At 40.4% G+C, this 24575-nt stretch overlaps 1 protein-coding gene across 1 annotated transcript in view; it reads right to left on the bottom strand.

The window, feature by feature from the left end:
• The window catches only part of ALDH7A1 (aldehyde dehydrogenase 7 family member A1), a 72008-nt gene extending 48647 nt beyond the window's left edge, over positions 1 to 23361 (bottom strand). Inside the window, exons 1-3 of the mRNA XM_060235516.1 lie at positions 23113 to 23361; positions 21894 to 21947; positions 19904 to 19969 (exon numbers count right to left, since the gene is read on the bottom strand). Coding sequence (XP_060091499.1) covers positions 19904 to 19969; positions 21894 to 21947; positions 23113 to 23310 — 318 coding nt within the window. The 5' untranslated portion in view covers positions 23311 to 23361. The remainder of the gene's footprint in view (positions 1 to 19903; positions 19970 to 21893; positions 21948 to 23112) is intronic.
• Positions 23362 to 24575: the final 1214 nt, after the last annotated feature.

Genomic DNA, 24575 nt, shown 5'->3' with positions numbered 1-24575 from the left:
AAAGACAGGCCAAGACAACACTCCATCTAGAATAGGTAGAGTGGACCCAGTAGAGAGCCTGGTTTGGTTGGCGCCTGCAGTCTGTATCTCAGCACAATCTCACCCATTTCCCCTCCAGCATCCCCACCCAAACGGGATGCATAATGACATGGGAACTGCAGGTAAGTAGTACTCTCACTCTGATCTTCTGGAATTGCCAAATGTCTCTTCCTCCAGTCTATCACCTCTACCTTGCTAAAATCCAATCTAATGCATAACTTGATTGATCCTACCTTCAAGTCTTTGATCTCTTTCTGAGTGTCAGACAGCCCGGTAACAAATTATGCATTTTCTCTAAACTTATAATTCTAGCAAAATGTGCAAGGTTTCCCAACATAGCGATTCAAGACAGCTATCTATAAGACATCAAAGACCCTTTTGTGACTACCGACCCCCATCCTCATACCCCTATAAAGTGTGGGTCAGAACCCCACCTCAGTGTGCATTTTGTAGGGCGCCGTCTGCAGTCTGTACCACCAGTTACTCCTGTAATTGGGTCTACAGGATGCGTTACGCAGGTCGTTCGCGCTCCTCTCCGTGTATTTTTCCTTTGGACAGATGTATCCTCTTCTGGATCAGGTGAATATCACCCGCTTCAACAACCCTTGAATTCCTCTATTGATAACCTCTATTTTCTTAGACTCTTATGTGTGTGTGTTTATACAACATATGTGTGTGTGTGCATATACATCCTTTTGACATATATTTTAAGTAAACACTATAAAAGATACAAACATGTGGTCTATTCTTGGCTGAAAACCCGAACTCCATATTATTGAAAGCAAAGATTTTTGCTCCTAATTCTCTCTACCAAGTCTCTTAGCTAATTTCCCATTAAAAATAAGAGACTTAAAAGCATTGTGTGTAACACCTGTTATTCAGCAGAGATATGGAGAGGGTACTTAGCACACATGTTCAGTTGTCAAAAGGGATTGTGGTAAAACAGACTGAAGCCCTGGTCACAAATTACAGTGAACATAAGTATAACCTGTGTACAGGGTACACTCATTTATGTTCTTTACAGTTCTCTTTTCCAACAGAGATTCACGGTAATGTAAACTAGTCAATCAATAGGATTAGTTAATAAACAACATAATAGAGCTGCAGAAATCTGGAACGAGGCATAAGTATTAAACATGATATGTTGAACAATGCAGTAAATGATGCTACAGAAGCAGAAATATAATGCAGTGAGAACAAGATTAAAAATTCAGCAACAGACAGTACATATTATTATAGACCAGATATTGGCATTGAGCAAGCTCTCAGTTCAAAACATATAGACATAGCTGTATTCCTCCATTGATCCTTCAGAAAGGTTATTCAACCTTTTCATTATATTTATTAATTTGGCCTCATCAAACACTTGGAATAGGAGAAGGGTATGTATTCCTCTAATCTAGTGGGCAGAAGTGAATCTCAGTGCAGGGACGCATATCCTCCACTTCAGGGTGGAAGAAAGGTAATTGACACTGTTCTTAGGAAAAGACAAATGTAAGTGCACTCACTCCCTTCCCTCAAAGGTAAGAACAGTGTCTCAATTGATTTTAGCATTACATAAACACTAATAGGTTGTGTCTGAGATTTAGGAGTGGCCTACCAAACTCAACTGTTTGAGTTGGATGTATCTTTAATTTCTTTCATGATGTTTTCCCCAGAATTCAATCTAACAAAATGATGACCAAATAAACTTAATTTGCTATTCCACTTATTCCTCACAGAAGACATCACATCCCAATTTCCTACTCTGAGAGATTATCTTTCCCAGACAACAGTTATCTCCCTGATGCACCAATGAGGTTTGAAACTTTTGGCTCCAATCCAATGTTTTCAGAAGTGTCCTATTTGCCCTGGTACCCTAACACTATGGGGGTATGAAGAACCCTAACCCAGCACATTGTTCCAACTGTCGATCTCACCTCAATACTAGGCTCCAGCAACTGGCTTCAAACCCCCAGGTGGATTGCATAGTAGGAAATGTGTGCATCTCTGTATCAGCCCTCCCGCCTAACACACATTAAGACTATGCTCTTCTACTCTTCCATCCCATTCTCACCTATGCAATTTTCTCCCTCTGACAAATCTTAGTGGACTCCACTTGCTGTTACAGGTTCTTTGTTATATTTTTTGTACTCTTTACATTATTAATATTCTTTAGGTTAGAGCTTAACAAAAATTAGAATCTGTAGTACACTTATTCAGTGTGTCTGTGTGTTTCCAACTCTATATTCAATTTGCTGGTTTCATTTGCTACTACTCTTTTTTAATACATTATTGACTTTAAACACATGCCTGTCTATTTCTAAGAATCTGCAAACCCTTATGAAGAGTCATATCAAATGTCTGGCACTTGTATATACTGGGCAGAACAGTCCCACATGTATGTAGGTTTCTGACGTATAAAAGGGGGATGCTCCTATAGTCAGGAATATATATACCTGTATGTGTATATACCTGAATATATATACCCAATCCTGCCTAGCCCTTCCTGGTATACTGACCTGAAAGGGCTATTCTATTTTGCTGCCTCAAGGTACTTGCTGCCACCAGTGTCCCTCTCTGGGCTCTGATTAGATGGAGCAGTCTCCCAACCTCCCTCTGGACTCACTAAGAACCCTTCTTAGGGCTTTCTAGGGATCTTTGGGGCGCCCCTGGAGAGTTGGCAACCAGCCACTGTGCCACTTCTTTCCACCCTAGGGATTCCCCAACCCACTCCTAGCATTCCAAGTGGTTGGGGAAACTATGTGGTACAAAGGGACTCCACTTTTAACAAACATAACATTTATTTAAAGTGTACAACTATTTACAGGCATTTTTTAAAAAGTGAACAGAAGACACAAATCATAATAGGAAAAAACGCTCCTCCTCTCCCTGTTTTAATACTTGCCCTAACTGGATGACATGCAGGGCAGGCACTTTACTTAGACTATTGCAAGCCTGACCATACCTTCCTCAGACTGTTGCCAGAATGACTAACTGAACTGAACTCCAAGACTGAGCTGCCAACTTTAACTCCCTGCTTCCCACCCAAAATCTCCTATATAAAAATTGCAGTTACATCCCAGGAACTGGTTTACTCTCCTGCAGCCTTCTGGAAGACCAGCCTGAAAGACTTGCTGAGGAAAAAGAATTTGCAGGAGGGAGGAGGAAAAGACTAGGCCCACAGCCTGCCTAAGATGGCGTTTCTCCACACAGCCTTTATAAAAAAAATCCCAACTGAATTGCTCTGTTTTACTTAGTTTGCAGAGAGTCAAAATTGCGGAGCTTTCCCGACCTCTTCAGGCAGGATACTCCATAGGGTAGGAGGGCCTATGTGTACCTGCAGTTGTTGAGCTTGCCCATTTGCAGGATGGCACCTGCAGAAAACCATGTTCAGGGGAGGGGGAGAGGTAGGGTTGCCAAGTCCAATTCCAGAAATATCTGTGGACTTTGGGGGTGGAGCCAGGAGACATTGGGGTGGAGCTAGGAGCAAGGGTGTGACAAGCACAATTGAACTCCAAAGGGAGTTCTGTCCATCACAATTAAAGGGACCACACAGTAGTGCAATGAGATGGTATTGTTTCTGAATGCTCCTCCTTGCACAGAAAAAGGGACTTTCTGCAAACACAATACCAGCAGCCCAGGGAGAAGAGACTGAAACCCTCCAGTCCAGATTTTTTTTGTGTAAAGAACCCCCTCCACTTTTTGTCTAGGCTATCATCCCCCAACTGCTATCATGCACTTGTTCTCTGAGGTGGTACAGCCCTCCCCACAAAGCACCTGAGGACTCTACCACCACCCCCACGCACTGGGTCAGGGGTGGCCAAACTTGTTTAATGCAAGAGCCACATAGAATAAACATCAGATGTTTGGGAGCTGCAAGCCATGAACGGCAGATGTCTGAGAGCTGCAAGACAAGGAAGGGATACAAATAGATGCAGGGGGAGGGAGGTGGAAAGAAAGTAACTTTAGTTTTAATGAGGCTGTGGGGGTTTCGAGAGTCACACAATATGTGACACAGTTTGGCCACCCCTGCACTGAGTCAACCCAAGGAAGGCCACTCACCAGCTGCTTAAGGTCCTCCTGAAGGCGGGCCAGCCGGCTGCTGCTCGAACTCATAGCGGGTGGTCTTGGCCACCACCACCACCCGAGAGGGGCGGAACCCCCCACCGGCAGCTTTCGAGGGGAGCTCGGAGGAAGCATCCGCGCTGAGGTGCCGTGGCTTCCTCAGCGGCGGCTCTCCCTGCGCCGCCCTCCACTCCCTGTTCAAATCCTCGGGGCGGCGCCAGCAGCATCATCACCATCAACGGCGCTTCACCTTAACGTCCAAGCTTACCCTCCTCGCCTCCGCCGGGCGGTGAAGCGCAGTTGATGGTGATGATGCTGCTGGTGCCGCCCCGAGGATTTGAACAGGGAGCGGAGGGCGGCGCAGGGAGAGCCGCCGCTGAGGAAGCCAGGGAGGTAGGTCATAGCCCCGGGGGCTTCGGAACGTCCTGCGGGCGCCACCACCGCCACAGAGCGAGGCCAGACAGCCGCGAGCCGGCCGGCCCGCCTTCCCTCAGCCTGCTCCTCAACTGCACGGCACGCGCTCTCGAACGGAGCCACTGCGCATGCGGCCCGCCCCCCCCCCCCGCGCCCTCCCATTCCACTTCAGAGGCGGAGTGGGCGATGCCGCTGCACCGCCGCCGCCCCCTCCCCGCCCCATCCCAGCTGCTCCTTCGAGATGGGCCCAGCCTGAGGAGCAGCCATGGTGAAGCGGAGAAGGGGCGGCTCGCCACGCTCCTTCGCGCCGTTTCTTCCCCCGCTTCCGTTTCTTTGGGGAGCGGGGGAAGAGGCTGGAAAACCTGGGGTCCCCCGCTAGGGCGGGAGGATTGGGACCCCTAGGGAGAGGTATTTCTATAGAGTGAGAGAAAAACATCACCCAGCCACTCGTAAATACTGCAGCTGAATCCTGAGAAGTAGATCCTTCCATAGCATCTCAGTTTAAGAATGTTGAAAGAAATTGGGAGGAAAAAGTTTTCACCCACATTAAAAAGATGGCAAGTTGAAAAGTTGTATTCAATATGACCGGTAATCAAAAAGGAGGTAGTTTGGGGGTCTGGACAGAATTATAGGGAATAACCTCTCTAGGTGCCCTATCTTCCCTTTCAAACCATATTCTCATCTAGCAACCTGTCAATCTAACTATTAGTCATGGCATATGTTCTACCACTCCATACATTTCCTTCCCCTGTTGACCCAACCTCCACTGCTTTCCTCTTTTCATCTCACTTATTCCATTTATACTCCCTTGTTCCCCCATTGTTGCATTACCTCCTGCCCATTCTATGCCTTAAGATTCAGCTTCATTAAATCCCATTAAATTCTGCAAATGATAACTTCTGAACTGGCACTGCTGTTGCTTACATTCCATCAAAGAGGCATTCCACATGATTAATTTCAACATGTAACAAATGCTTATTAAAATATTTGTAAAGCATTCTTCATGGGTATCCCCAACCTGCAAGGAACCTAACATAAGCACAATATTTGTATTTGAGGAAATTTACTCTCATATGTAATGTAATGTAATGTAAAATTTTATTTATACCCCGCCCTCCCCCGCCAGAGCAGGCTCAGGGCGGCTTACAACATTTAAAATATAATGTACAAAGGATTTAGAAATTAAGCAAGAGGCTGAATTATTCTTTTTTACCTTTAATCTGAAGACTTTTTAACCCTATGTTTCAAACAGCATAGTTGCAATTTGACTACTGCTGAATAGACATCAACCAGGGATAAAATAGCACACAAAAAGAATCTCTACATTGCAACCAGTCTGAAAGAAAAATACAAAAATACAGCAACTATAGTTGCTCAAGTCAAAAAGATTAAAAAGAACCATAAAGAGTCAAATATGGAAAGCTACAGAAAGATATGGAAAGCTACAGAAAGTTAGTGTTAACTGAAATCTTTACAATATCAAGAACATGTTGCCTACAGGGAAAGTTTTCAGACAACATAAATACTTCAAAGGAAACCAATTTCCTGCTATTTTTCTATCTTACAAAAATGCTGTTCAATCTGAACTCAACTGGAAAAGGAAAATTTACCTTAATTTTTCCCTTTCCTTTAATCTGTTTAAAACTCATTGACGAAAAGTCTTGGGAAGTCAAAAACTACCTTAATCTTTTGCAACTGATATCAGTATTACTCTTAAATACTGTTCATAAAAAAGTCTGAAAATCCCACCAAGTCCAAATAAGTATTGTTTAAATAGCTGTGCCATAGTCAGGAATCTCTTTTGGCTGTGTGTGTCTCCACAGAAGTAAATAAACTAAATACAGTGAAATCTACATAGAATTAGGTTGCCCACTGGAAAAGGCTCCAAACCACATGCATTGCCATAAGAAATCCATTTCATTTAGCTTTTAAAAAATTTACACTGATTGATAGACCTCCAATAGTTAAAACATTATGCAGTTTTTAGCAACTATAGACTGTTAAATAGAAAAATACTGACTTTATGGTCCCCCATGCAAAAATCATAGATTTAATTATCAGGCTCCTATCTAAAGAAGTAAAATTGTCAGACATTTTGAAGCAAGCCATGGGGGAGAATTAATTCCCCACCCTCCATTTTTTTTTGGGGGGGGGGGGGAAGGGACAAAAAATGTTGGGGGGAGAATGAAATATATGCAACACTTTCTTATCAAAACTATGCTTTAACAACATAAAATGTACCATTTGTAATTTAGCATACAAAATTATACTATAGCATATTTATATAATTTTAAAGAATTAATGTTTTCATTTTCCAATCTGAAATAAATCTTCAAACTGATGTACCCTATGCTACCATAGCATATGTATCTTTAATTTTTGCAATCTGAGAAGTAGAGGGGGGTAATCAAGGTAGAAAAATTCTGGAGGAAATAAAAATATGTGTTAATTGGACAGAAGTTCTCTTCAAGAAACAACAGACAGCGCTGCAAACATCCTTGGATATTATGTACTTTTGTAACATCAAAAATAATGTATTATCACTGAAACACCACAACACATTAATTGGTGGCAAATTATTTACAATCAAACAAAAAGTTGTTGTTTATGTATACAGTATAACCATTATTTTTAAAGTGCTCCCTAAAATTTCCCAATATTTCCTCAACCCATTTAATGCTGGACACTTGAAATTGGTGAAAAGCTTTGTAAGACTTTTTTCCCCTCACACATTTTATAAGACTTTTTCCAGTATTCCACAAAATTCCCCAATTTTTCCACTGAAAAAAAAAATTAAAACATTCTCAGACTTTTTCATGCTATATATTCAGAGTAAAAAACCTTGCCTAAGGAATCATTTTACCCATTCTTGTTTTCTGTCCTGTGTTTGATGGCAATGCCTTCAGCGATACACAATAAATATTATTTGTACCTAAAAGTAAATATTTCATAGGAGGTTTTTTCCCCAGTGCTTCCCAAAATTTCCCAATGGAAATCAGGGGAAAGGGTCCTTTTGGAAAAAAAAGTTTTTCCTCCAATTACCCCCTCCAAGCCATCACACCTCTACTCCACTAGCACTTCACCCCACTATGAACACATCCTAGGGGCATCAAATTCCAGCTTCTATGATTAACTGAACTTACTTGGTATTTTCAACTAATGTTAATTTCTGTTGCTTTAGTTTTTCAGCTGTTGTGTCATTGATCTGAACTGCTGCATTTAAATTTTCAAGTACTATCCCTATTCTGGTGTTTCTAACATTGGTTTATAATACTAGTAGGATCTAATGCTGATAAGCCACAAACAATCTTGCACTTCAAAAGACTTATGTCAACAAACCTTTCAAAAACTGCTACCACCATGTTTCGACATTCTAGGTAAAACTCAAGCCATTTGATGCTCACTTAATTTAGTTTCTTTTCAGATCTTTCCTGCACAGCTTCAACCTTGCTTCTGTCAAGCAGGTTCTCGATTTCATGTCAATTGTTAACAATTGTGAATCAGATTACCATTTTTGTAGCTTTCTTGATTTTATGCAATGTGTCATCAAGCTTCCTGATTAGCTCATGAATTTCTTCATGCAAAAAAAGTGCTAACAGTTTCAGGGTTGAAACCTTTGTAGAAATGGTTCGCAATATCCAGCAATTGTTTTCATGAATGCTACTTTACACTTCATGGGTCAATCTTGCATTGCAGATTTTATGCAATCTGTAGGTTTACTGTTAGGGAGCTTTGAATCTTCCACATACTTCTTGACACTGTCAAAAACAATGGTAGCTCTATCAAGACATATAATATTATCCAACCACCTAGCAGAGCAAAACTTATAGGGAAATAATGTGCTTATTATAGCAATGTATGATGCCCACCTAGCCAGGGAATCATGGGCATTGGGTACTGAAAAAAGAACCTTCAGCCTCAGAGTAAAGGCAACAATCCATGGACTTTCCAGGTGAGATTATGGCTGAACATAACTTCCAGATAATTAAAATGAGCCACTGCCTCCTCTACGCTCTCCCCCACCCCAGACAGTTATGTCTAGAACAAGGCCTTTTTTAAAGGGGGGGATAATTTATCGTAATTTACAGATAGCTTCTCCTAAGTACAATAATCAGTAAATGCATTTAATGCTTTAAAAAGACCAATTTCTGATCTAGATAGTAGCACCATGTCATCTGCATAAAGTAAAACAGGCCACTATAGGTGTGTGGAGTGCTGACTTTTGAAGATTACATAAATTTCTGAAGATTACATTTGAAGAGTACATAAAGATTAAAAAGTAGAGGGACTACAAGACAGTCTTGTTTAACACCTTGTGAAAGGAGAACAGGACCAATCAGATGTCCCTCTAGTCCACAGCAAATTTGTACCATTGGATTACCACACTTTAAAAGTTAGCCAGAGAAGTATTTTATCTATTGATGTACTTAGTCTTGAACTGAAACATATTGCAATGGATTGCTGACGATTGAATTTGCAGGTTCTTCTTTGTGAATAAGACTGCACAACTCTAATTCCCATATTAATTTAGTTCAAAAGTTTGAAGCACACTTTACAATAACTGTTGTATTTATCTTCAGCAACTGATGATAGCCATGGAATGAACTTAGCATGAAGCTTGACATTCAGCTATTCCATATTAAAAACTGTCCTCTTAAAAGCCATCTTCAAAATGTAGTTCCCAATGCAGCCTTCCACAAAAGCACCTGCCTGTTTGGCAAGTAGGAGCTTTCTGGGGCTGGAGCATTCTGGGTTGTAGAATGTGTACTTAGTAGATCAGTACCAAGGAAGGAGGCGGAGCTTACAAGCTTGCAGACCATTTCTACAATGTAGCAGAAGCAGACAGACTCATCTACAAGGAGGGGTCAGTGGAGGGGGAATGACAGCCTCTTCTACATAAGTTTCATCAGGAGCAGAGAAACCACATTTGCAAACTTCACTTTGCCTAGTGCACTATGGAAGATGTTTGTCCTCTGTGAAATCCAACTGCAACAAAACAAAAAGCTTGCAAGTGAATTTAACTAAGCACTGAGTTATAATTATATATAATTCCAATTCCCTTCAGAACCCCAACACCGCGTGTTGCTTTTCTATTAGGTATGGATGGCTAGGAAATTATCAATTAACTTTAAACCTTGTATGTTTAACCTCAGTACTTACAGGAATGTTCTATTCCTGTGGATAATTTGCAGGTTACATGCAATTGTGTAACTCTCCTTTGGTCTTAATAAAGCCCAGACTGGCTCAGGTTGACTAAATCTAAATCCATTAGGCAACAGTTTCCTACAGTCCTATTTTGCCCCCTTTTTTGTTCAGTGCCATTTTAAAAAGCACACATTTTATGACTAAGTGCCAACTGTTAAGCACACAGAGTTAGGCCACTGATACTTCAGTGCCATGTCTTAAGTCTATTTTACATAAACATAAAACACTTCCATCAGCTTCAAGTTAAAATGTTCCAGTGGCCTACAAGAAACATGCTAAAATACAATGGTCAAGTAATTGGAAATTACTGTTTTGATACTTCTATTTTGGTGATTATTTTTGTCATCTTTATGTAAAATGAACATTTAATGCAGGGGTGGCCAAACTACATCTTGGGAGCCACATATGACTCTTTCACATTTATTGTGTGGCTCTTCAAGCCCCCACCACTCCATTAGATGGCTTGGAGAAGGCATTTCTCTCTTTAAATCACTTCACCAAGCCAAGCCAAACCAAGCCTACCTGCCTTCTCGTCTCGCCAACATCTGACGTTTATTCTATGTAGCTCTTACATTTAAAAAGTTTGGCTACCCTGGGAGGTTGGATCATGGAGAGTTGAGTCACTGCTCAAAGAGGAGCGGACCGGAGCCTCTGTTCTAGGCAGAGAAGGTGACTTCAACACCGGCTGCCTACTTTTCTCAGTTAGGGAAAAGGCCAAGACATGCTTAGGAAATTCTGAGGGGATTTACTTTGGCTGACGAGGAGTCCCAGTGGGGTTCCTTTTAGGCTTTGAAGAGTCCCCGGCAAAGAATTACATTCCAGTGTCTACAGAGGGTCTCCGTGGTCATTAAATTGACTTAAATTCATCAAGATTCAAGCTTTCTTTGGACTATTCTAACATCTTAAAATTTATCTTTGGAAAGGACAGAGTAAAGAAGGATATATTTGGTTTCAAGGTAAGAAGATCGTTATCATTCTGGGACTAAAATAAACCTTTTATGAGATAAGCATTGAAATTCGGACTTAATTACAATATTCTAAAGTTAAGAAGAAGGAAAGGGGGCAATTTCGGGACTTTTGAAATTCAAGAAACAAAGTTATAAGCTGAGAAACAATTTATGTTTGGAATACTTGTGGTTTCTGCAAAAAAACCCATTGTCACTGAGTTGCTGATCTGGAAGACGTCACAGGAAGTGGCGTCATTCAAGCATTGCAAGATTTCTCAACCATCAAAAACGAGAGTTTGTGGCAAGAAAAGCGGGAAGGCGCCATTAGAAGAAGGGAAATTGTCAAGCCTCCTGACCTTCTCTAGGACTAAACCATAGAAAAACTTCGGCGGCCATTAAAGGAAGGTCAAAAAATTAAAAATTTAAAAAAATTAATATCTTGAACTAGGAAGCTCTGAGAACGGCGATTTTGGGCTCATTGAAAAGGGCATGTTCTAATCTATAAAATTCTGTGGTCTAATCTTAATTTTGTGAGACCAACTTTAATGTCTATTTTTGTGATGGGAGGACAATAATGTCTGAACACAAGCCAGGACCGAAGCCAGCACGTACGAGGGCCAGTTCATTGGAGGAAGGAAAAATGGCTAAAATACATGAGCAAAAAAGGATTTTCAGAGATCTACCTTTTCAAAAATTGAAAAGTTGCATTTTGACCATTCTGCTATCGTCCTTTTGACTGAGAGAATAATAGGGGAATAATTAGCCTGAAATAAATCTTTAAGGTTTACTGGGAAGTTAATCCCCAAATATCTCCAAGATTTTTCTACCCATTTATAGGTGAATTTGCTCAAAATGTTTTGTTTCAAAGTAGGAGATATCACCATAGGGTAAATTTCTGATTTCAGAAAGTTCTGTGAAACCAGAGCATAAACTAAATAAATCAATGACTTTTTAAAAAATTTTGTAAAGAATTCAAGGGGTTACTGAGATAAAATAACGTATCATCAGCAAACATAACTTTGTGAGATGTACCATTCAGCAAAATGCCCTCTATTTCTAGGTCTTCCCTCACAGGATGAGCCAATGGGCATCCCTGTTGAGTTCCTCTGTTTAAAATTAAATTATCAGAACGAAACTGATTACTAGTTGTGCATTCGGTGAGTCATAAATCGCATCTATTGAACGTACAAAATTAGGGCCAAATTGAATAGTAACTAAGACAGACTTTAAAAAGGGATTTCCAATTTATTGAATGCTTTTTCGGCATCTAGGGATAGTATCAAGGAGGGGATTTTAGTTGTTCTACTGTACTGTATTACATTGAGTGTTCTGCGGATGTTATCAGTTATAGATCGCCCTGGTATGAAACCAGATTGATCATTGTTAATATAATGTGCTATAATTTTATTCAGCCTTTCCGCAAGAACAGTAGAAACAATTTTAAAATCATGATTTAAAATTGATATAGGGCGATAAGAAGAAGGATTCAATTTATCCTTCCCTGTCTTATGTAAAACAATGACCCTAGCCTCTTTCCAAGAGTTAGGTAATTTACCAGAAGTCATTATAGTGTTACAGGTGTTTAGTAGATGTTCCGAAATCTGGTCTTTAAAATGCTTGTAAAATTCTATTGGGAAGCCGTCTCTTCCCACAGCTTTATTATTTTTAATTTTTGTTAAAGCTGCATTCAAGTTCTATCAAATTAATTGGCCTGTCTAAAAATGAAGCATGGTCCTGAGATAGGACTTTATTGAACTTAATAGAATTCAAATATCCGACTGCTGCTTTAGGATTGGGGTTAGATGTGGCATACAGGTTTTTATAGGAATGAAGAAAAGAATCAACCATATCCTTTGAGTTGGATACAATCTGACCAGAAGGTTTTTTAATAGCATGGATCAAAGAGTTTGATTTCTGATGCGCAATCCTATTTTTCAAAAGTTTAAGAGACCTGGATGATCTAGTAATGTATTTTTGTCTTAAGTATAATAATTCTTTTTGAATAGCAGAAGTTTCAACTAATTCTAATTTTTTCCATATTTCATGTGTCTTTTTTCTAATAAAGCTATTTTTGACTGCAAATCAAGAAAATTTTGTTGTCTTTCTTTTTTACATTTAGAAGCAACAGAAATCAGTTTACCCCTTAGAACTGCTTTAAAAGCATCCCAGACACATTCCTGAGACTCTCCACAGTTCGCATTAGATGAAAAGTATTCTTTAATTTGTTGTTCAATTTCTTCAGAAATTGCTGGTTGGTTAGTAATAATTTGTTTAGAGTCCATCTAGGCCCTTTATTGTCCGAGTCTTGTGAGGTTACATCACATGAGACCCAAGCATGGTCAGAAATGTTTTGCAACCCAATGGAGGCATTAGAAAAGTTATTCATATAAGATTTTGAAACAAAAATAAAATCAATCCTTGAATAAGTCTCGTGTACCGGAGAAAAAAAGTATATTCCCTGGCACCGGGATTTAGCGTACGCCACACATCTACCAAATTGTACTTATCCATAGTACTTTGCAAAACAGATGTGTGTAACAGAGACCGGGCAGGTTTCCCTTGCTTGTATGTTTTATCATAAAGTAGGTCTGAAATTAAATTAAAATCTCCCCCAAAGATTACTTCCCCCTTTTTGAAAGTGTTTAGCTCTTCTAGGATATCCTTAATAAAGTCTATCTGTGCCAAATTAGGTGCGTAAATTGATGCTAGGGTGATTGGAGAACCATTTAGCTCACCTTGATGGCCCCTCGATGGTGGAATCAACTTCCAGAAACGATGCAAGCCCTGCAGGACCTGAATCAATTCCGCAGGGCTTGCAAAACCTATCTTTTCCAGCTGGCTTTTGAGATAGAACCTGGCTAAATCGAAATTAGAATTGACCTGTAACCATCTAGCCATCTTATGTTTGTTTGTAATGTTATAGCACCTTATAACATCTGTTTTTATTTATTTTAACTAATTTGTGTATTTGAACTGTATTTTAAAATTCATGTTTACATTGTATTGTATTTTATTTAAATCATGGTTTCCATGTCTGTGAGCCGCCCTGAGCCCGCCTTTGGCGGGGGAGGGCGGGATATAAAAATAAATTTGACTTGACTTGACCTTGCACAAATAGATATCTTCCGAAGAGATCTATTTTTATTAGCCGACTTTGAAATGGAGTGATCTTCGAAATTAAAATCACAACCCCTCTTGACTTAAGACTTGCCCTTAGCTTGGAATGAATGATTGAAAGAACCATGAGGATTTCAAGAATTGCGTAAGTGTGGTTTTTTGGTGGGTTTCCTGTAAAAATACAATGTTAGCTCGTTCCTTATAAAGCAAATTAATAATACGTCTACGTTTGATTTGGTTGTTAAGGCCTTTACAGTTCCATGTAATAATTTTGTACCGCTGAGACATTGTTATATCCTTTTTCAATCAGCACTTTAAACCAGAATAAACTAAAGCAAATTGTATTAAATTGAGAAAATCACTGCCAAACCAAGGAAGTAATAAGTTAAAAGTTATGAGGTTGATCTATTGAATAGAAAATAAATAAGACAATACTGAAAATTAAGAACACTTAACACTAACGCCCCACCAGGAGCTAAGATTCCAACCTCTTTTCACCTTACCACTTATAGGGAGTTACCAACACTCTCCCTACCCTGAAACCTTCCTATCAAACAAGGGAGGCCTATCACACTACAGTAAATCAGGTCACACTAAAATAAACTCTCTTACCTTCCCTCTCTGGGATTTTAAAGCAGACTCCCATATGTTCAATTTTGTATGTTAAAGCTTCTAGACTTCATGTTACAAAAACAGACTCATCCTATAAGACATAGTCTCAAACATACAATAAGGGAGTAATTATTAGTTCATATCCTGAATTTCTATACTTTATCAACAAAATATTGCTTAACATAACCACTTAATTTTGACATATTAGTACATCTTAAACATTTACTACATCTATTACTTAAAACAACTCACCCCAACTATCCTCCTTGTAACTATATTATTTTAAAAAAAAATTATAACCTTCAGGATTATAGTAGAGGGTAAGAGCACTTTTTCCTCTAGCCCTCCCATCCTTATAACTAAACCATCTTCATTTAGCATGAGTTAACATTTTTCAGAAATTGTAAATGAGATTATCAACCAAGAATAAATTCCTTAATACAAACATTTTTCAAATTCATTAACTATATATCCCCTGAATAATAAACTAATTTCCAATACTAAATATTCAACCTTACACATGTGCAATGTTTGCTTGCACAGATTTTAAATTTCATAACCTATTATTAAGAACCCTATGTATTACTAACTACCCTCCTTAACTTTGTTGTGATTTGAAATTTTTGTATCACTTCCCCACCCGACCTCCCCCCCTTTCCGTTACTAAACAAATTTAAGTATTAATTAATTATATGAAAACCATGTCTTCTGATTTACCTTTCATCTATCAACATTAATAAAAAAAAATTCAATTCATCATCTATAAATTTCATATATCAATCAATAACTATTTTAAAGTGATAAAATACAGTAACAAAAGTTCATTATTCACAACTCTTAACTATATTATTTTTACCAGATCTAATTCATAATAGTATTAATAGGATTAAAATAACTATAAATAACTTAAGTTGCAATAAGTCATCAAAAACCTTTTGTAACTCTGTTCATATTAAACTCATTTAACCTAATCAAAAATCAGTTGACATTTTAGTGAAGTCTGTGTTTTACAGTTTCTCTTTAAACACTCTGCATTATCATCAAGTATTTGCTATCTTGTAGTTTCTATTAGTCGTTAGTTTAGATTGCTGCAGGAGATAGTTGGTCCTCTGATACAGGCAAAAAGGCACGCAAATCTTCTTCCCTTCTCGACAGTTTTATGTTGAGGTTGTCCAAAAGCAATTTCCTCGTCTCAACGTCTGATGCCTTAAACAACGTGCCTCCTTTATAGACCAGTATGTCGGAGACTGGGCTCCACCTAAACCTTATGTTTTTGTTGTAGAGCTTAGTGGCAAAGAATTTTAGTTTTTTTCTTTTCTCCAGAGCCTCAGCCGGCAAATCCAGCAGCACCAGCACTTTTTGCCCATCAAACCTCAGTGTACCTAGTCTTCTAGCATCCTTAAGGATCTTTTCTCTTGTCTTAGGATAGCTGAATTGGGATAGTCTATCCCTTGGTCTTCCGTTTCCCGCCATCACTAACGGCCCAAAACGCATTGCTTTAGCAGTGGCAGGGGCTGCGCTGTTTACTTGTGCAAACACCTTGGCTAGCCATTTCGATAGGAATGTAGCTGTGTCCATATTTTCCTCCGCTCCTTCTTTGATCCCTCGAAATTTTAAGTTTAGAGCCCTCCAACGATTTTCCAGAGCTACCACCCTGGTGTTAAGTAGGGACTCTTTAGCTGTTCTAATTCTGATTGTAAAGCCAGCAAAACTTCAGCAGTGTGTTCCACAATTTTAGCAGTTATTTCTAAGACATTTGCAACTTCTTCCACCCTCTATTAACTGGCGCTAGTAAGCTCTCTACAGTTTCTTTGAAGTAGACATGGATATCCTCCCTCAGCTGTATTAGGTCTTTTCAACAAATTGGGGCATCATCGGTATCGGGTTGATCTTTACCAGGAGAGTTCTGCCCGGACGCCATGTTAGAGCCTGTCAAAGGAGAGTGGTTTTCCTGCACCGGGGAAGAGTTCGGAGAAAAGAAGACTCTTACCGATGGTGAGGCTTCTGCAGCAGCTTTCGCTTTGATTTTTGCTGTATCTTTTGCCTTCACTTTAGTTTTTAAAGATTTTCCCATCTGGGACCATATTCTGAGTCTGCGACTTGGCTGTAGCACCCAGATTTAGCCAGAAAGGTTGAGGAACTTCACTAAGACGCGTCTGCCACTACTCAGCGACGCCCCCCCCCCCTCTGTTGGTTTTAAAAGTAACACTGGACTCATTTTCAAAACCATATAATCAAATTATGGAATATATGTTCATTATATTACACTTGTATTCTGCCACTTCTCTACTTCAACTGCCACAAGTTCAAAGTGAGTCCAGTGATGCCTTTAAGACCAACGTTTTATGAGCTTTTACATGCGAGCACACTTCCTCAGATACTCTGAAATGGAAGTTACCAGTCCATACATATATGTAGAGGTTGAACAGCAAATTAACGTACAACATATTGAAGATGTTTCAACAGATATAAAAAGGAACAACAAGGTAAGTTTATATGGTCACCATTTGTTTGGGCTTAATTCAGGGGAGAATAGTGAATCAAATAAATATGTCAAAATAGGAGACAGATGCGTAAATGTATCCTAACAGCATACTTTTCTTTGAGGTGGGGTGATATGTAGTGCAGGGCACACAGAAGTTGATACCTTTAATAAAATGTTGTTGGTCTTAAATGTGCCTCTGGAGACTTCATTCATACCAACACGGGTGCCACTGCCCACCTGGATCTATGCCACCAGTGTAGATTATCCTCTTGCATCGCCATTTCAAAAGTATGTCTTAATCACATTTTTCCTGGCTTTCCCTGACATCCAACCCAATTTCCCTGACTTTCCAGAAAGTGGCAACCCTGTATTTGTAACCCAGGACTATCCTATAATCCCAAACTCCTTCTTTATGGAATATCAACCAAGTCATCAGACATCAGAACACAGTTATTACATGCTACAAACATAGCTTGGTCAACTTCATCCCAGAGAAGAGAAAAGAGAGGTCATCTGTTGTTTAGTGACACATCTCACATAACAAACAGGGCTTTTTTTGAGCAGAAATGCACAGGAACAGAGTTTCGGCTGGCTTGGTGTCAGGGGGTGTGGCCTAATGTGCTAATGAATTCCTGCTGGGCTTTTTCTACAAAAAGCCCTATGTGAAACAATGGTGACATCAGGAGGTGTGACCTAATATACAAATGAGTTCCTGCTGCGCTTTTTCTACCAAAAAAGCCCTGGTAACAAATATATTTTGATCCATAGGTCATGAAGGGAAAATGTCCTTTTTTATCCTTGGAACAGTTGTGCAGATATAAAGACTCCCAACTCCAAATTATTACAAAACAGCTGGTTTTCACAGACCTAAAATAAATTGCAGTTTAAGTCAAACTAAGATCATGCCAGCAAAAGGTCAATATGACAGACTAATATTAAACACAGATCCATATGTACAGCAGACCCGGCCGAATTGGCGAATTACCGTCCGGTGTCTAATTTACCATTTTTAGGTAAAATTATTGAGAGGGCAGTGGCGTTGCAGCTACAGAGGTTCCTAGATGACGCTTCCGTTCTCAACCCGTGCCAGTCTGGCTTCCGACCGGGCCATGGGACGGAGACGGTGCTGGTCGCCTTGGTGGATGACCTTCAGCGGCAACTGGATCGGGGCGGCGCTGCGGTACTGATGTTATTAGACCTGTCGGCGGCATTTGATACAGTCGACCATCAGTTGCTAAAGCGCCGCCTCGCCGACATTGGGGTTGGGGGGTTGGCCTTGCAATGGCTTTCCTCCTTCCTCTCAGGTCGGGGACAAAGGGTGGCTATTGGGGGTGAGCGATCCCAGAGACACACACTAAATTGTGGGGTGCCTCAGGGAGCAGTTCTCTCCCCAATGCTGTTTAACATTTATATGCGCCCCCTTGCCCAGATTGTCCGGAGGTTTGGGCTGGGTTGCCATCAATATGCAGATGACACCCAGCTCTATCTACTAATGGACGGCCGGCCCGGCTCCGCCCCGGGGAACCTGGATCGGGCTTTACAGGCTGTAGCGACGTGGCTCTGATTGAGTGGGCTGAAGCTGAACCCAGCAAAGACAGAGGTCCTTTGTATGGGTTGCTGCGCCCTGGGAGGGAAAATAGCTCTCCCAACCTTCGACGGCGCACCATTGAAATCAGCGCGCTAGGTAAAGAGCTTGGGTGTTTTACTGGAGCCTTCATTATCAATGGAGGCCCAGATAGCAGCCACTGCCAAGTCAGCATTCTTCCATCTGAAGCAGGCAAGGCAGCTGGCCCCCTTCCTGGAGCGTCGCGACCTCGCAACAGTGACCCATGCAACGGTCACCTCAAGATTGGACTACTGTAATGCCCTCTACTTGGGGCTACCTTTGTGCCGGACCCGGAAGTTGCAGCTAGTGCAGAACGCGTCGGCCAGGCTGTTGTTGGGGCTCTCAAAACGGGAGCACATACAGCCGGGGCTGCACGGACTGCACTGGCTGCCAATTACATACCGAGTCCAGTACAAAGTGTTGGTCACTACCTTCAAAGCCTTATATGGCCGAGGACCAGCCTACCTAAGGGACCGTCTCTCCGCATATGAACCCCAGAGGGCACTGAGGTCAGTGGGAAAAAATAAAATGGTGATCCCTGGGCCGAGAGAGGTCAAGCTCCAAAACACCAGAGCTCGGGACTTTTCAGCTGCGGCCCCTGCTCTGTGGAATCAGCTTCCAGAGGAAGTGCGGGCCCTGTGGAACCTTGACCAGTTCCGCAGGGCCTGCAAGACCGTCCTTTTCAAACAAGCGTATATCGACATCGACTGCTGAACTGCTGTGAATAAAGGACCCGCCATCTACATTACTATCGAACTATTTAAACTGGCAGAATCAGCGTCACGGAACTAACCATTACTACTGCCAGATGAATTTAAATTTAAATTAACTTAAATGATGTATTTTAAATTTATTAACTGGTTTTTATATGTTTAATTTTTAATTGTTAAATTCAAAGTTTTTATCTATTAATTGTAAATGTATAAAATGTTGTTAGCCGCCCTGAGCCGCCTAGGCGGGGAGGGCGGGATACAAATAAAATCTATTATTATTATTATAATATAGGACCAGGCCTTTTTTTCTGGAAAGAGAAGTGCTGGAATTCTCAAGAGGGAAATCAAGAAGAAACACATGGGTGCTCCTCATGAATGTTTAAATATTTTTTGAGAATGTTGTTTCCATGAAGTTCTGGAACTCCATTCCACCTCATTCCACCAGAAAAAAGCGCAGTATAGTACAGTAATGATCAGGTTTTCTCCCATGGAAACTGACATAAATTGAGCACAAATCATACAGCAACTAGGATACTTCAAGTGGCAGTACCGCAAGTAAGCCTTTTAAAGAAGGACTTGTGGAAAAACAAATGAGAACAGATCAGAAACTTAATGTATTCCTTTAAGAAGAAAAGACTATTCAATGGATTCATGGCTCATTGAAGTGTATTTATTCTAGAAAAGAGATTTCAGGAAAACGTGAAGTAATTTTACTCACCTCTGCCCATACTTTCCAAGCCTCTTTGGCTTTTTTAACTGTTTCTTCATAGTCTTCCAAGCTGGCCTAAAAAAAAAATCATCAACTTTGCTTATGATTGATACAAGAATCTATACAAAATAACAAAGTAAAAGGAATGCTGCATTAAGAAGTTCTAATGGATTTTGGAAATCATGGGACACACAGTAGATATATTCTAATTCAGATCTACAGATGGAAGGTTTTCCAAAAGTGAAAAGCAACACAGTTATTTAAACAAAATGTATCAGCATAGCCAAGACTATAAAATGTAGAACTGAAGGAAGAGAGAAGACACTCGATTTAGAGTTTCACAAACCACCAATCCCAAATCTTGTCAAGCAAAAATAGTTAACACACTATTTATAAGCAGTACAAATTAAAAAATCATCTGATCCTAAATTTTATTGTTGCTTTAGAGTGGTGTGTATGATGTGACACAAGGAAGGTCTTATCTCTGCTCTGAACAAGGGCCCTGATCTCCCCATAAAAGTAGCTACAGCCACTTCTGACCCAGCAGCAACTGACACCTACACAGTTCAGTTGCAGTGCACAAAAGGTGTTATTCAACATAACTGTGCAGAAAGAGGCTTTGTCATCTTTAAAAGTGGCCCCTAGAGCATTCCCTCAGAGAAGAAAGCAAGCTGCTTCAACAAGACCAGGTAGTAAGGGACTAGTAATCAAATCTTACACAGAGTTATGGTTTTTCAAGTATAAGTTCCAGCAGCCTGGACTCCCAGATATCCAGAACAGGACACTACTATTACAGAGCGTACCTTCACTTTTGCCAGGAAAAAAGGGCTGGGTTGACTAATAGACAATTTAAGTTCAATTCTTATAAAAAATGACACAGCATATCTGATGCTTTGCCACATCCCACTGCCATAAAGGAACACTGAGGCAAACAGCAAAAAAAAAAAAGGTGAATGCTAGCATCATCTCTCCCCTGCTTCTACAGTGATATTCCAAGAAAGCACCATTTCAACACTCTTGAAAAAGACAGGAGAGTCTAACCACAGGACTTCAGCATCCATATCACAGTTAGTTTCTTACTTTGCAATCCTACAGAGAATTTCTACAGCAGCTATTTAGGATTACACTATTAATATTCCAGTATTCCAAACTTAATCTGTGACAGATCCCAGTAGGCAGCCGTGTTGGTCTGAAGCAATAGAACAAAGCAGTAAACAAGAGCACCTTTAAGACCAACTAAGTTTTGTTCAGAATGTAAGCTTTCATATGCTCTTAAGCAGACTTCATCAGACAAAATTGGAATGGCCAGCAATTCTTAATACAAGTGGACAGTGAGTAGGTATATAGAATCATGGGAATGTTTTTAGCAGATTAAAGAATCACAAATAGGGATCTGTGTTTGTTAGTGTTAGAACAAAGCAGGGCTGAAACAACACTGGAGGGTGAAAAAAGCAAACTGCTGTTGTAGGTGCAAAGTGCCATAAAACTAGGTAACGTCTAGGTAACATCCCCCATTTGAGTATGTCAATACAAAAAAGACAAAAACAAAAAACCAGATAGTCTGATACACTGTTCTAAAAGAGAAATAATATAAGTTAGCCATTAGAAAAAACAGGGTGCATTAAAGTATAGTGGAAGGTGGGTTAGTATATGTAATGAGACAATCAATTGGGGGATATTAGCTGTTTGTCTTATTGCATATACTAACCCATCCTCCACTGTATTTTAATGTCTTCCTTTTTTTCTAATGGCAAACTATAATGGATGTTATAACCTCTTGAGAAACCATGCCCTCTATTTAAACTAACAAAGCCAGAATGCTGCTTGCCATTCCCATTTTGTCTGATGAAGTCTGCTTAAGAGCATACGAAAGCTTACATTCTGAATAAAACTTAGTTGGTCTTAAAGGTGCACTTGTCTACTGCTTTGTTCTATTAACCTGTGACAGTTTAAGGGCATAACCAGTTTTTGCAGTATGGCACAGAAAATAAAATCTTACCTGACGAACTCTGGCTATTGGCTCATTGTTAGAAGGGCAATATGTTGTCACGACCTAAATAGGAGACATTTATCTTACACGGGCAGATTAGAAACATAGCTAAAAGTCACTACATATTGAAAAAGGTTTAGCCAAGCTCAGCTCAACATGAAATTCAGTACAGCAGGCTGCATACACAAATTCTGCACATAATAGGAAGAAGCACAATAGGGGAAGTCCACACTCAGTGGGAGGCTGTATGGATTGTCCAGTGGCATATCAACACTGACCTAAAATGAACAGGCTTCCAGCTTATAAAGGCTTCTTTGCTTATAAAGGCTTCTTTGCTTTTTTTTTGGGTGATATCAACTCTCCATAGAAAACCAAGAAAGCTTGCTTTACCAACACAAGAGCATGAATTCCATGAATCATTGGACACACACTAGTGGTGCGTTCACAGTACACTAAAAAATGTGTTTTTTACATCTGGATTTTTGCTATTCTTACACAGTAAAAATCTAGATGTAAGACGCATTATTTAGTGTACTGTGAATGCACCATAGGTTTCTAAGATGACATACATTTCATGTAAAGCTCTAAAAACTAAAAGTGAAGGGGTGCAGTCACACACGCTAAATAATGCGTTTTCAATTCACTTTCAAGGCACTTTCCAATAGGATTTTGCTGTGTGAAATGACAAAATCCACTTTCAAAGTGTTTCTGAAGTGGTCTGAGACCGCGTTATTTAGCATGTGTGACTAGACCCAAGAAGTTTAATTTAGTCATATAGGCATAAATTTAAATCAAAAGCCAGGAAATATCACATCTAATTCAGAAGCAAGAATCCACACTTAATTCACTAGCTAGTAGCAAGCAAATCAACCTCAGTTATGAGCATAATAGCTGTAGTGTACAAAACATTTTAGGTATGTTGTAACAATGATTTCTAAATATAAGAGATCAATTTTTGAAGTAATACTGCAAGTAAAAAAAACCTTTTAAAAAATCGGACAGAAACCTTCCCCGACCCTGCCGTTTCTAATAAGCTGCCCTTCGTGCCTAGCAATCTGAGCCAACGAGTACTTAAAAGAGAAGGCAAACACCGGCAGCGTTGCAAACCCCGGAGAGCTGAAGCAAAGACGAGGACATCGATTGGAAGGCTGTAACTTCACACGACTTCAGGATCTGGCTTCAGCTCGAGCTTTTAGGAAGTTAGCGGGGCCGCTTCTGTCAATCCTACCTCTCCTCTTCCTCCCCAGGTGCCATTATAAACACCCTCGTTTTCTTCTTTCAGTCCTAGCTCTTTGAGCCACGCATACTGAGACTGACTGATCAGCAGCGTCGACATGGGCGCAGCGGGTCTGCAGGAAAAGCTCGGGACGCCCTTCCTCAGAAAAACACGCCGAGAGACCACAGCGAGGCTGAACTTCAACAACATAATGCACCAAAGCCGTAAAGCTCTCAGCGCCCAGAAAAGGGCTGCAAAAGATAGCCTCGCCCTCAAACTCGGGCAGCCGATTGGTGAATGCTCAGCTCTACCCACAAGCAGTTCCTCCAACCATCGCCCGCGTAAAAGAGACGCGCTATTCAACTCTGACACCTTATCGTTAATGAGTTGAAGGAACAGAATGAATCGGGGATGGGGATTGCCTTTTAGTACAAAACCCTCGTTACTATACCGTTGTAAACGCACACTTCTAATGGCAGGCCGAGCCAAGCTGCATTATTTGCAAAGCAGGAGTCAAGTTGCTAAGTTTTATTCAGAACGTAAGCTTTCGTGTGCTAAAAAACACACTTCTTCAGACGAGGGGATCAGGTATAGTGGGCTGAAATACATGCAGTGTGTTGATTAAGAGGGCAAATTGGCTGGGATCACATGGTGGAACAGTGTGGCAATTTAGAAGCCCATTTGGTCTGGATAGCCATAGAAGGTAATAAAAGTTTCCTGCACACGAAAGCTTACGTTCTGAATAAAACTTAGTTGGTCTTAAAGGTGCACTTGACTCCTGCTTTGTTCAACTGCTTCAGACCAACACAGCTGCCCACTTGGATCTATCTGCATTATTTGCACACATCCATACCTGCCAACCCGCGTCTCCACTAACAAGCACGGTGTTGTTTTCCTTGTTTTAAATTGTAACTGTGGGTGTAGAGTAGGGTCTTCTCCATTTTTAATTTGAGCTGAAATTGGTGTTGGCCACGAAATCTTATGCTGGGATAATATCTAAGAAATGTTCGTCTTTAAAATGCCCTTAAGCTCCTTTGCAATTCTATACGGTATGATGTTTGCAGAAGGTGTTGAGTTGGAAAATTCCTAGACATTTGTGGGGTGGATTCTGGGGAGGACAGGGTTTGGGGAGGAGACTTTAGCATGACAGAATGCCATGTAATCCACTGTCCAAAGCAGCAGTTACCATTTTCTCCAGGCGACCTCCAGCTCCCACTGGGAAGTCAATAACCCTAGTATTAAGCAAAGCTAGATTTTAGTCCAATAGCACCTTAGAGACCAACAAGACTTGTAGGGTGTAAGCTTTTGAGAGCCTAAGCTGTCAACTCTCAAAAGCTTACACCTGAATATCTTGCTGGTCTCTAGTGCTACAAATCTAACTCTTCTACCAACACATCTATTAAGCAAAGTAAATTAACTTTTTTCACTAATTAGTAGTCTTCATATGAGCCAGGATTTACCTTCTGAAAACTTCT

Source organism: Heteronotia binoei, chromosome 4 (genome assembly GCF_032191835.1).
Source record: "Heteronotia binoei isolate CCM8104 ecotype False Entrance Well chromosome 4, APGP_CSIRO_Hbin_v1, whole genome shotgun sequence".
Taxonomy (NCBI): Eukaryota; Metazoa; Chordata; class Lepidosauria; order Squamata; family Gekkonidae; genus Heteronotia; species Heteronotia binoei.
This window is presented reverse-complemented; position numbering and strand designations above follow the sequence as displayed.